The sequence below is a fragment of the Entelurus aequoreus genome, linkage group LG03 (genome assembly GCF_033978785.1).
Source record: "Entelurus aequoreus isolate RoL-2023_Sb linkage group LG03, RoL_Eaeq_v1.1, whole genome shotgun sequence".
In the NCBI taxonomy this organism is placed as follows: domain Eukaryota; kingdom Metazoa; phylum Chordata; class Actinopteri; order Syngnathiformes; family Syngnathidae; genus Entelurus; species Entelurus aequoreus.
The window spans coordinates 25,853,712-25,868,636 of NC_084733.1; the positions used below are offsets into that span (position 1 = coordinate 25,853,712).

General features: G+C 37.8%; 1 protein-coding gene across 1 annotated transcript; it reads right to left on the reverse strand.

Annotated features, from left to right (window-relative positions):
• Positions 1-4,705: 4,705 nt before the first annotated feature.
• Positions 4,706-7,989, reverse strand: cga (glycoprotein hormones, alpha polypeptide). Its single transcript, XM_062040469.1, has 4 exons — positions 7,855-7,989; positions 7,673-7,784; positions 7,412-7,596; positions 4,706-5,076 (listed from the first exon to the last, which is right to left on the reverse strand). The coding sequence occupies exons 1-4, from the start codon at positions 7,855-7,857 to the stop codon at positions 5,008-5,010; spliced, it is 369 nt and encodes a 122-aa protein (XP_061896453.1). The 5' UTR covers positions 7,858-7,989; the 3' UTR covers positions 4,706-5,007.
• Between the last annotated feature and the right edge of the window lie 6,936 nt (positions 7,990-14,925).

A 14,925-nucleotide genomic window follows, 5' to 3' on the forward strand; every position in this document is an offset into this window, starting at 1 on the left:
TGTGTGTGTGTGTGTATGGGGGGGTTATAACGTCAACAGGGCGTCCACTACATTTGTATAATCATTTTTTTTAAACCAATCTCCCCGAACCTATACGAGCCATTCATTTTCGAGAAAAAAAATCATGCGGGTAGTTACCATTGTACGGAATATGTACTGCACTGTGTCAACTGTACCGATTCATGTATTCTCTTCCCTCACAATCTGCTAATACAAACTTCAATCAATCGATCAAAACTAGCTATCTTTTCCACAGAAAATACCACGTTAATTTGTGAGTTTTAAACAAAGTGTTGTACAGCGGATTTCTTTTAAAAAAAATTCTCCTCCACCCTAAAGCATAGTTGCCAACCCTCCCGATTTTCCTGGGAGACTCCTGAATTTCAGTACCCCTTCCCGAAAATCTCCCGGGGCAACCATTCTCCCGAATTTCTCCCGATTTCCACCCGTACAACAATATAGGGGGCGTGCCTTAAAGGCACTGAGTATAGCGTTCGCTTTTCCTCCATGCAAACAACGTGCCGGCCCAGTCATATAATATATGCGGCTTATATACACACATAAGTGATTGCAAGGCATACTTGGTCAACAGCCATACATGTCACACTGAGGGTGGACATATAAACAACTTGAACACTGTTACAAATATGCGCCACACTGTGAACCCATACCAAACAAGAATGACAAATACATTTTGGGAGTACATCCGCACTGTAACACAACATAAACACAACAGAAAAAATACCCAGAATCCCTTGCAGCACTAACTCTACAATACGCTACAATATACACCCCCCGCTACCACCAAACCCCGCCCCCCCCCCAACCCCACCCACCTCAACCCCTCCCCATCTTCCGAATTCGGAGGTCTAAAGCGATAATCTTTTAGGCATGCTGCGACTTGTCCAGGGTGTACCCCGCCTTCCGCCGGAATGCAGCTGAGATAGCCTCCAGCACCCCCCGCGACCCCGAAAGGGACAAGCGGTAGAAAACGGATGGATGGACAATAAAGCATACCATCCATCCATCCATCCATTTTCTACCGCGTATTCCCTTCGGGGTTGCGGGGGGCGCTGGAGCCTATCTCAGCTACAATCGGGCGGAAGGCGGGGTACACCCTGGACAAGTCGCCACCTCATCGCAGGGCCAACACAGATAGACAGACAACATTCAAACTCACATTCACACACTAGGGCCAATAAAGCATACCATCCATCCATTTTCTACCGCTTGTCCCTTTTGGGGTCGCGGGGGTGTGCTGGAGCCTATCTCAGCTGCATTCCGGCGGAAGGCGGGGTACACCATGGACAAGTCGCGGCATGCCTAAATGATTATCGCTTTAGACCTCCGAATTCGGAAGATGGGGGGGGGTTTGGTGGTAGCGGGGGTGTATATCGCGGGGGGGACACTGGAGCCTATCTCAGCTACATTCGGGCGGAAGGCGGGGTACACCCTGGACAAGTCGCCACCTCATCACAGGTGCCAACACAGATAGACAGACAACATTCACACTCACATTCACACACTAGGGCCAATTTAGTGTTGCCAATCAACCTATCCCCAGGTTCTGTTTTACTTGTATTTTATTTTATTTTATTTTATTTTATTTTATTTTATTTTATTTTATTTTTTAAATTTTTATTTAATTTAATTTAATTTTATTTAGTTTTATTTTTGAACCAGCCCTTTCTCCATTATTAAAAAAACCAAAACTTGTTTTATTTTTGTGAAACGATTTTTATACTTTAGTCTTATACTTTTTTTTTAATTCAAACTTGAATTTAGTTTGATGGGTGTGTTAAGTGATCAAATTGATGAATTTGATTAGCAAAAGGCTTGGATTTTTATTCAGATGCTTCGACTAATCCTGCGATGAGGTGGCGACTTTTCCAGGGTGTACCTCCCCTTCCGCTTGAATGCAGCTGAGATAGGCTCCAGCAACCCCCGCGACCCCGAAAGGGACAAGCGGTAGAAAATGGATGGATGGATGGGCTTCGACTAATCATTTAAGTCAGGGGTCCCCAAAATCCAGCTCACGGGAAGTCCAAAGTAAAAAAATAAAAATAAAAATGAATTATACCATCCATCCATTTTCAAAGCATCTGAATAAAAATTATTATTTAAAAAATGTAAATTAAAAATAAATAAAAATTTCTAAATTTTTTTTTTTTTTAATCTGTCCTTTCTAATCCATTTGTTACTCTCGGGGTCTCCTAGCCGCTCAGGCAAATGAAATTGTCTAAAAATGCATTTTCCCATCGATAACATGACATCAAGTGTGCGCATGTGCGCACTCTTTCAGTCAATTACTGAACAAACAATGTATGCTAAAACCATGTTTGGGGACCCCTGATTTATGTGTAACTTATAAAAATGTAGAAATCCGGACTGCATGGAGTACCCAGAACTATAAACACATGGACACAGTTTTCGTACGGCTGCTGCAATAGAACACATATGAAAGTGGTGGTGAAGTGATCTATGTGCCAGCAAACAACCAAGATTTTTTATTTACATTTTTTATTATTAATGCACACACGTTAAAAGTGCAATTTCAACATATTTAAGAGGAATGCAGGTTAGGGCAGAAAAATAGTTGTTTATTTCAACTACTTTTTTGTATTATAGGCATTAAAGCTACAAAATGTGTTTCATTCGATTAATGCTTAATCGAACAAACTAATCGGTAGGTTACTCAATTATCAAAATAAGCCATAACAATATCTTGTACCAAAACTAATTATCCATCCATCCATCCATTTTCACCGATTTAACTTAAAGAGAAACTGCACTTTTTTTTAAAATGTTGCCTATCATTATGAAAGACATGACGACGGATGTATTTCTTTTTTAAAGCATTCCAACTCATAAATAAAGGTAAATAAAAGTCTGCTTACAGCGGAGTCAATGAGAGGTCCTCTATTATACCCATAAAACCCAATAAAAAAAACATCCGAAAAGCGGCAACAATGTTCCACTTATGTTTTGTGACTTGAATATTAACAAAGTATCAGTGATATTGTTATTATACGCGGTAACTCAGACAAACTATTCATGCTTGTGAAAGTTTATTGTAGATCATTAATCATGCCTCTCACCTGGATAGTAGAAGGACAAAGATGTAATCCGACAAGTTGGTACACTTTGACATGAAACAACAACACGAAAAGACAATTGGTTCCATCCCCTTTTCTTCTCAAGGATTATGAGACATTTTTAATCTAAAACGGGACTATAACAAGATTCCATCAGTCGGCATCCTAATGACAGCAGACATTGTACAGTAAGTGATGCTTTATATAATAATTATGATAATAAATAATGGTGTTATCATAATTTTTTTTTATAACTTATAATCAATGTGTTTTAGGCTGAAGGAGTGATGGTTCATCGGCTGCACCGGGAGATGACCAGCCTGGTGAGAAGAATAATGGGAAGATTTCTCCCTGCCAGCCTTATTGCTGATGTCCCACTGAAGGACATCAAGTTCAAGGATGCCAGCCTACAGTTGCCAGACAATGAACTCTTTCTTGGAGAAGCTGCACAAAGCCTCTTGGAGGACAACATGGATTAACTTTCCTCCTCTGTCCCAATGATGATGAAGTAAACATGATTATTGTGTTATCCAAAGCTAACTAACTGATATCCCATCATACAATGGCTGTAATTTTTGATCTGGTCATGTGTCACAGGCAGTGAGAGACTTTTTTGTAACTGTGACCACAAAGATGATGACTGCATTCCCCCTCGACAACATCATCCTCCAAAACCTGACCGTGTTGGACCCGGAGTCACGGCATCAATTTTCCACAAACTCAGGTGCATCCCCTTTTTTAATTGATGGCGGTAGTTGTTTAATAATCAACTTCAGAAGTTATAGAGCAGGGGTAGGGAACCTATGGCTCTAGAGCCAGATGTGGCTCTTTTGATGACTGCATCTGGCTCTCAGATAAATCCTAGCTGACATTGCTTAACACGATAAGTAATGAATAATTCCGCTGGTCATCACAGTGTTAAAAATAACCACGTATCAACCAGACTACAAAGCCATCAGCAAAACCATGCAGCAATAATGGTAAGAAGTATTTGATTTATTATTGGTTACCTTCAGAATAACAATGTTATAAAAAGAAAAAGAGACTTATTATACTCTAAAAATGTTGGTCTTACTTAAAAATGCACGCACTTAGTTGTATTCAGAGTTAAAGAATATTATATGCCTCTCACGGAAATACATTTTAAAATATTTGGCTTTCATGGCTCTCTCAGCCAAAAAGGTTCCCGACCCCTGTTATAGAGGATAAGACTAGAGAAAGCAATTATATCCCCAGCTCACTAGTGCTTAATTTGCTCATTTTCATTTGCAGTTATAGAGCTAGGAAAAAGTCTGCCGCAGCTGCGATTGGACCTGGATAGCCTCCGGGAAGAAGTAGTGGAGTACCAAGTGCTTGGCAGTGAAGATCTTCCTCAGGAAGCAAGGATTGACCGGTTTTGGGCCATGCTAGGGAGAGATGGAAGATTCCACACTCTCGTGCATTTGATGAAAGCACCCCCGACCACGCCTCACCTCCCGGTATCGGAGGTCTCAAGGTTGGCAAGTATGGGTACATTGTAGAATGCTGAGATAAACACCTCTATTCAACCTTTAAAAAGGCATTTAACCTGCCGAACATTTTATTTGGAACACAACAATAAGGTGAGTCTATCAATTTATAAAGTAACAATTCCCCTTTTTTTCTTTTATTGCATCTGCTTTATTCCATTCACAACTGACAACATTTTCAAAGTTGCATATACAACAAATGAGGACAACACGCAGGCTCACATTGTTTGGGTACATGACACATCAAGCAAAACAAAGCTGCAAAAATGATGACCTGGTCAACATAAGAACATGCATTCCTAAATCGAGATAAAAAAAAGAAAAAAAAGAAAATAAAAGCTCATTGCAAATATGAAATTGCGGAGTGGAGTTGAATCATTCCCATAATTTACTTTTTTTATCTGTCAGATCTTGTGAAACCTGCAGGTGTCGCAATGGCACCTGGTGTGGTTTCTCACGTTCATGTGTCTTACCTGCAGGATGAGAAAACAGGGTCAACATAATTAAACACAATAGCCAATCACTAATCTTGTGTTTCAAGGAGACCTATAAAATGAATATTAATTTAAAAGTACATATATATGACATTCATATATCGTCCCTTTTTGAACCACATATTTTGGATCAATAAATGAAATTAAGTTGATGGGTTTCCATGCCAAAAAAACAATAGAAAAATAGAATAGAATGTACTAACCTCACAGACCATCAATATAAAACTGAAATCAAATATTAGATATTATCTTTACTTGCACTTGCCAAGTAGGGTCCAATGGCTCTTTATGTATATGCATATGTATGTATATATATATATATATATACCGTATATATATATATATATATATATATATATATATATATATATATATATATATATATATATATATATATATATATATACACTACCGTTCAAAAGTTTGGGGTCACCCAAACAATTTAGTGGAATAGCCTTCATTTCTAAGAACAAGAATAGACTGTCGAGTTTCAGATGAAAGTTCTCTTCTTCTGGCCATTTTGAGCGTTTAATTGACCCCACAAATGTGATGCTCCAGAAACTCAATCTGCTCAAAGGAAGGTCAGTTTTGTAGCTTCTGTAACAAGCTAAAGTGTTTTCAGATGTGTGAACATGATTGCACAAGGGTTTTCTAATCATCAATTAGCCTTCTGAGCCAATGAGCAAACACATTGTACCATCAGAACACTGGAGTGATAGTTGCTGGAAATGGGCCTCTATACACCTATGTAGATATTGCACCAAAAACCAGACATTTGCAGCTAGAATAGTCATTTACCACATTAGCAACGTATAGAGTGTATTTCTTTCAAGTTAAGACTAGTTTAAAGTTATCTTCATTGAAAAGTACAGTACTTTTCCTTAAAAAATAAGGACATTTCAATGTGACCCCAAATCAATTCAATAATAAATAAAGCAAACTATGTTCTGCACCAAAAATCACTCCAAATTCTCTACTGCTCGCTAGTGTTACCATATCTGAGTTATTGTGTACAAATATCTATCTATCTATCTATCTATCTATCTATCTATCTATCTATCTATCTATCTATCTATCTATCTATCTATCTATCTATCTATCTATCTATCTATCTATCTATCTATCTATCTATCTATCTATCTATCTATCTATCTATCTATCTATCTATTTATCCATCTATCTATCTATCTACGTAGGTCAGGAAAAAACACATAGGCTATTTCATCCCTACAAGCCTGTTTCGCAGGTTTCCCTACTCTTCGGGGGATTTCAACTCCCTGAAATTCCCTGAAGAGCAGGGAAATCTGTGAAACAGGCTTGTAGGGATGAAATAGCCTCTGTGTTTTTTCCTGACCTAACGTATATTCCGCTCTACCCCGGTATTGAGCACTGTATAACGGATGAACCACAGAAACCTCGACTATATTTATCTATCTATTTAGCCAGTTTTAAGCTTGAAAATGCTTAATTAAAACAAAAATGAAATAAATATCTCAAAAATATATATGATGTGGTGAAGCCACAATATTTGAAGTGCTGTGTGGCAATGAGTGTCTGTATTTTGAATTATTGAGAATAGTTAAATTTTGTTTGCTTTGTAAACATTCCATAGGGTGGTGTCATATCCCATCCCACATGCGTTTTAATTGTCCCTTATCTAAAAAAATTATATCCTTTTCAATCGAAATTATTATGTACGTGCTATTGTTCTTGTGGTACTTGTTGAGCTAAATCTGGGACCTCGGGTACAAAATTTTATGCCATCTGTCTCACGTGTGCTCATGTGTGCTGCTAGGACAATAAAGTTCCTTCAATCCTTAATTAGAGAAAGTGGATCCAAATGCTGCTATTTATTTGTTATATATTGTATATATTATATATATATATAAAAATATATCGATACATAATATAATATAATAATATAATATATCAGTATATATTATATACTGTATATATAATATGTAACTATTACATATATGTTATATTTTATATTGCTACTATGGTACATTTTTAGTCTACTTAATACCTGCATTATCCTTTCCATCCTTTGTAACTGAGCTACTGTGTGGAACAATTTCCCTTGTGGATCAATAAAGTTTGTCTAAGTCTAAATCTAAGTCTAGGAATGCTTTGACTCTGACTCATTTTCCACTTTAGTTGTGTGGCACGCACATGCCTTGGCAATTTGTATACATAATTTGTATATAAACTGCGAATCGGTAATTGTGGTTTGTTCACTTAAAAGAGCTGTTCAAAAGATTTGACTCGTTTTCGTACGTCACATCTCTAGAAATTTCACACGTGTGTTCTTTACCACGTAGCTGTCGATCGCGATGCAGCACGTTGCCTCCGAGGTGAAGTTTTTGGGGATCATCATCGCCTTCTTGACGTTGAGAGGTGTTGGGTAAGCTCTTGAGAAACAGCAACCCATACACTGATAGATGGGTAAGTCCCCGGAGAAAAGCTCGTTCTTTTTCAGCGCACACTCGTTGCACGCAGCTGTGAGAAAGATAACAGCGTGAACACTCTGGTGTCGTACGAACTTTGTAAGATCCTCCAAAAAGAGGCGCGTTACCATCCGAGGAGACCATGTCGGGGTAAGAGTCAGCATAGTAGAGAAGAGCAGACAACAGGAGAAGACATGTTGCGGCTGATTTGACGGAGCGCATTATGGTTGCAGTGGCTGACTGATCACACAGACATAAACATGTTCAGAAAAAACAATGTCAATAAATATATATAGTGTATGTATCTCACCATTCTCAGAGTTAGTTTCTTTCAGAGGGTTCCCGTTCCGGAAAACTTTCCAATGATGACTTCTCCTTCATGGCGAGATGTTTTATACCCTCCTTCCCTGGATTAAGTGAATCTAGCCGACCTTATCTCGGATCTCTCCAAGTCAGTGTGCATGATGACCTCTTTAGTAATCCCCTTGAAAGCATGGAAAGCAAATCATGGAAAGTCATCCTCCTCGTTGCGTCCCATCCTGACGACAATGGATGCTGGAATTAATTTTTTGTTACTTGGTTAATTAGTTTTCACGTCACAACGAGGCAAATAAATGTCAACAAACTAGTCTAGTCGCTTTTAAAAGGCTATACAGTCTATTCAGATAGTTAGCATGACTACCTGCATTTTCAAAACATGTTTGGTCAGAGGGCCATAATTTTAAATCAATCAATCAATCAATCAAAGTTTATTTATATAGCTATTAATCACAAGTGTCTCAAAGGGCTGCACACGCCACAACGACATCCTCGGCTCAGATCCCACATCCGGGCAAGTAAAAACTTGTGGGGGAACCCCCCGCCCCTGGGCGACCGGTGTTATGGACGTCGAGTGGATCTAGTTAATAGTGTGAGAATCCAGTCCATAGTGGGGCCAGCAGGGGATCATCTTGAGTGGAGACAGGTCAGCAGCGCAGCGACGTCCCCAACTGATGCACAGATGAGTGGTCCACCCCGGGTCCCGACGTTGAACAGCTAGCTCTTCATCTGTGGTCACCTAATAACCTCTCCCCGCAGGAGAGGGGGGGCAGAGCAGAAAAGAGACGGCAGATCAACTGGTCTAAAAGGGGGGTCTATTTAAAGGCTAGAGTATACAAATGAGTTTTAAGATGGGACTTAAATGCTTCTACTGAGGTTGCACCTCTAACTGTTACCGGTTATGAATTCCAGACAACTGGAGACCGAATAGAAAACGCTCTTTAGGCCGCAGACTTTTTTTGGGCTCTGGGAATCACTAATAAGCCGCAGTTCTTAGAACGCAGATTTCTTGCCGGGACATATGGTACAATACAATCAGCAAGATAGGATGGAGGTAGACCGTTTAGTGTAGTGTAGACAAATTTAGTGTTATTGTTTACTTTTATTTTAGGTTGATCATGTGTGACTAACCACTCCCCCCCCCCATCCCAAAAAAACAAAAACAACTATCGGATCTAATCAGCTTCAATCTAAAATCTACGATACGAACACTCCGATACAAGCAGACCAGCACAGTGTTGACTTCTGCTCACCAAGAGTAATACAGTAAATCTTCGTTTACCACTGTTAATTGGTCCGAGCCATTAATATGTTTTAATTATACATTGAATATTTTCATAGATATAGCATAAAAAATGTGTTTACAACTTCCTAAATACAGTTTTTAATGCTAAGAAAGCCCTCGAGACATGAAGTAACACCCACATAGTCCTTACAAGCCGCAAACTTTGAAGCGTAATATGGCGATTGTAATATACAATACTCACTTGGCTGCAGTCAGTTTTAGGCTGGTTTTTACACAAAAAGTACTTAAGTTAAAAACGTGGCCACAAAAACAAATCTTGTTTATACATGTCACACACAATGTATCTTCAGTCATCAAAAAACAGTACTGAGCATGATGTGGTATGCTTTGGATCATGAGCAGTTCCAACATTTTTCTATAATTTTCTCTTGCAGTTTTGCATAAAATGGCCGTAATTTCTACATGGTACATTTTTTTGTAATACCTCTTTTATGAAAGTTTAAGCCTACCCTTCAATATTGATTGTATAGTTTTATGGTAATATTACTATCGATACATTATTTTAGCTGTGTGTTATCAATATTGTTTTAGTAGGTCTTTTTTTTTTAACATGGTACAAGCTTCAACAGAGGATGTTGTGAATAAATGGAAAGATACCTGATAGCCTTCAAGAGGCTTCCATCTGCCCACTTTCCCCAGCGTCTGAATGTCAAGGATTAATATGAATATATTTTGTTTCTCGTTACTAAAGTACCAACAACCTTGGTTGTTTGGGTGATAAATCCCAACGGCTTGTGATTTAATTAACAAAAGGGGACTTGTGTTATATGAAACATTTGGACTCATGGTTTGCATCATATTTGCTTTTTCTTTTTTTTTTGTCAACGTTAGAATATTGAATCTGTTTTTTACTGTATGAATGTAAAAATAAAATAAAAAACTCACATCACATTTGGGAGCTATGATTTTATCCTTTCATAGCACATTTCTAGCTTGTTTTGTTTACAATTAAGTTTTTTCAAAGATGTGCATGGATTTTTGCAAGGAATCAACTACGACATCAAAAAATAATATATATATAAATTATAAACACATATTGTCTACACTCAGAGAACCTCATACTAATAGTTTAAATTTACAGTATATCAAACATGCATACGACATGGTTACATTGGTGTATATCTCATGATGACACGGTTCAACAAGTCTGAAAAGGAGTGGGGAAAAGCAAATGTTATCAAATCACAACTTGTCCTTCTCGGAGTCGTGGGGCTGGCTGGAGCCTATTACAGCTGCATTCGAGCGGAAGGCGGGTTACACAATACATTTGTTCAAAATTCAAACCAATCACCAATATATATATATATATATATATATATATATATATATATATATATATATATATATATATATATATATATATATATATATATATATATATATATATATATATATATATATATATATATATATATATATATGTATATGTATATATATATATATATATATATATATATATATATATATATATATATATATATATATATATATATATATATATATATATATATATATATATATATATATATATATATCAGTGGCGTGCCGTCACTAGAGGCAGGGGAGGCACGGCCTCACCTGCCATCATGGAAAGAAAAAAAAAGTAAAAAGAAAAAAAATAAATTAAATTGCTATATGTATCCAGTGATTATACTAAAGTTATTTTCCATTTAACTTCACCAGTTTTAGATTATTTTTATTTTTATTTTCACATTTGCCGTTCAAATACTGAGAAAAGACGGTGCGGTGATCAGCAGCCAGTTGAGGCACGTCACTGATTTGTGCCTCAACATGGATTGTGTGCAATGACTCGGCTAACTGCTGGCCTGCTGTGCAGTGAGACTGTCTTGCTATATGAATTATATTATACATTTCCATAGTTTAGTTAGCTGAGGTATATATTGTACAGTGTATTTTGTCAACAACTGTATGTGTGTAACGTATTTCTTGTGCTGAGCGATCATAAAACTGGAGGCTCGTCTCATAACCCCGCCTCCTGGTGCCAAGCACATCCGCCGCAGAATGCACCCCCGACGGGAGCGCCGCGGCCACACCAACCAAAGCCCACACCCAAACCCTCCACGTGCAAGACCGAATCCACCCAAAAAAAGTCACTTAACAAGAAGCCAAAAAGTGCAAAAACAACAATGCTCGCGCGGCGCGCCGGAGGAGCCGTGAACAGGGACACAACATTAGGTACACCTGCAGACGGCAGCGCGGATTTCATATTTCATTCATTCAGAACTCTTCCAACATGAACACCACTGCTCCCGCACTTATAAGTAAAGGTAAGACCATGATAACGTTTTTTTTTTATTAAATGTGCTTTTTTGTGTGCATGCTACAGTTTGTAAGTGTAAAGTTAAGTTAAAGTGCCAATGATTGTCACACACACACTAGGTGTGGTGAAATGTGTCCTCTGCATTTGACCCATCCCTTGTTCACCCCCTGGGAGGTGAGGGGAGCAGTGGGCAGCAGCGGCGTCATGCCCGGGAATAATTTTTGGTGATTTAACCCCCAATTCCAACCCTTGATGCTGAGTGCCAAGCAGGGAAGAATGCTGGTATGAGCTTTTAAACACAACCCGTTAACTGCTGCCAATCACATGGTGAATAAGATACTATTTAGGGTTCATATGTTTGTAAATCTGACTGTGATGAAGTCAGTGCCTCACCAGACATGAACCTCACCGCACGCCACTGATATATATATACAGGTATATATAGTCAAGGTTTCTGTGGTTTATCCGTTATACAGTGCTCAATACCGGGGTAGAGCGGAATATACGCTAGGGCAGGAAAAAACACAGAGGCTATATCATCCCTACAAGCCTGTTTTGGAGGTTTCCCTGCTCGTCAGGGGATTTTAAAATCCTGAAGAACATTTTATATATATATATATATATATATATATATATATATATATATATATATATATATATATATATATATATATATATATATATATATATATATATATATGTAAATTACCCAGGAATATTGCATTGAGATTAAGACCCCTATTTAAAGAGGAGTGCTGCCATATACATTCATTCACCAGTGTGGGTGGCACTGTGAGCAAGGCGGGATAAATTAACTTGCCCAAGGACACAACGGCAGTGCCTACGATGGCGGAAGCCGGATTTGTAATACCAAGAACCCTCAAGTTTTTGGACACCCGCTCAACCATCTGAACCACGCCACCCATAGAGATGTGAAATAGTAAAGCGGATGACGAATGGTGATACAGTAGCATCTCAATTTATGAGCTTGATTGGTTCTGTGAGGTCGCACTCAACTCAAAATATGTGTATTTAAATCAACGTCTCCCATTAAAATGAACTGAAATCAAATTAATTGCTGCTTGACTTTCCAAAACTGCACATTTTTATACACATTTAAAAAACAAACAAACTTAGAAACACTCACAGACAACCAATACGGACACAGAGCCAACATTTCAATATCAATGGCATTAATCGAAATAACGGAAGAGATTAAAAGTAAAAATACAGTATAATGTACTACTTAAAACTAGAGTAGTTGTAGGAAGTAATGTAATAATAATGTACAGCATTTACCTTGAAGAGAAGACTTCTATACTACCTCCTTTCAGCTGTTTCTCAGTCAAATACAACATTTGCAGCTTTTCCATATTTTCATAGATAAATGTGTGCCATTCAGGTTGTATTTTAACATCATTGGTTGCATCATCGTTAGACTTATTCTGCTTCAGTGTGGTGCAGACGAGATGTACCCGATAATACGCTCAAATTGCTTCACCAAATTGGCAAAGCGCTCTTCCCTGTTTTTGATTATTTCTTTCTTTAATTCAATGCATATCATATACTTGTTCTTCACACTCACTTTCTTCCTTCTGATGGTTGGAAAAACAAAGCTATGTCGATCTCTTCCTATAAACTAATGCTTGCTGTTTTGATCAGATCTTATGGGGTTCGCTCTGGCATTTTCTACACCAATTATTAGGGAGGATGCTTGTAACTCACATATTTGTTTAAAGCATATCAATTAGCCGAGACCAGCTGTTATCTCAAAACATGCCTAAGATGGGGCACACTTGATTTGAGGTACCACTGAAGTAACATAAATGAGCATTTATGTGTGTAAAAAAAAAAGAATCATATTAATCACACCTTTGAATTTAATTATTTGTCTCATATTACTTAGTACATTATTTGACTTCTTTGCTTAAAGGGGAACTGCACTGTTTTTGGATGTTTTTGCCTATTGTTCAAGATCATAGACATGACTATGGATGTTTTGTTTTTTTAATGCATTCTAAACATTAAATAAATGCGATCAAAAGTCCACTTACAATGGAGCCTATGTGAGACGCTCAATTCTGCTTATATATAGAGCCCCTAAAAAAAATCCAAACACCTCCCTTAAGGTTTTATATACATGATGTCCGTATATATGTAATGTAGTAACAGGCACATTTATAATAACATTTAACATTTACGTATTATGATCATTTTAAGCATACGCCATGTATTAATAAATAAAAAAAGTATCACGTTTGCTTTTATTTTCTTCACTGATTATTACTCCCTGCAGACTTCATGAGAGACAACAAACATAAACATAATGTCTCGTAATCCACGTAAAGAAACTTGGTGGGGACGCGGGGGCACCAAGCGTCTTTTCGTGCCTTTCTTGCCATTTCCGGGTCCTAATTGGCTGTCAAAGTGGACCAACTTGTTGGAGTACGTCCTCAGCCATCTACTTTCCAAGTGAGATGTATGATTTATGATCTACAACAAACTTCCAGGGAGCAAAGAAGCGAGGAAACACCTTGCCAGTCGATCATGTAAAAATTACGCCGCTATAAATAGTTTGTCTGTGTTAGCGCTTATAACAATATCACTAATACTTTGTTAATATTCAAGTCACAAAATGTCAACTGGAGTATTGTTAGCGCTTTTTGAATGGTTATTTATTGGATTTTATGGGCGTAATAGAAGAGCTCCCATTGTCTTCGCTGTAAGCAAACTTTTATTTACATTTATTCAATATTTAGAATGCATCAAAAAAATATCAATCATTGTCATGTCTTCCATAATGATTGTGAACCATAGGCAAAATTCCAAAGAAAGTGTAGTTCCCCTTTAATGTTTTGAGTTCAGTTTTACCCTTAGGTTGTATATTAGCTTTCACTGTTATGCTGATGACACCCAACTTTACATGCCCCTAAAGCTGACCAACACGCCAGATTGTAGTCAGCTGGAGGCGTGTCTTAATGAAATTAAACAATGCATGTCCGCTAACTTTTTGCAACTCAACGCTAAGAAAACGGAAATGCTGATTATCGGTCCTGCTAGACACCGACACATATTTATTAATAGCACCTTAACATTTGACAACCAAACAAGGCGACTCGGTAAAGAATCTGGGTATGGTCTTTGACCCAACTCTCTCGTTTGAGTCACACATCAAGAGTGTTACTAAAACGGCCTTCTTTCGTCTCCGTACTATCGCTAAAATTCGTTCCATTTTGTCCACTAGCGACGCTGAGATCAATATTTATGCGTTCGTTATGTCTCGTCTCGATTACTGTAATGTATTATTTTCGGGTCTCCCTATGTCTAGCATTAAAAGATTACAGTTGGTACAAAATGCGGCTGCTAGACTTTTGACAAGAACAAGAAAGTTTGATCATATTACGCCTATACTGGCTCACCTGCACTGGCTTCCTGTGCACTTAAGATGCGACTTTAAGGTTTTACTACTTACGTAT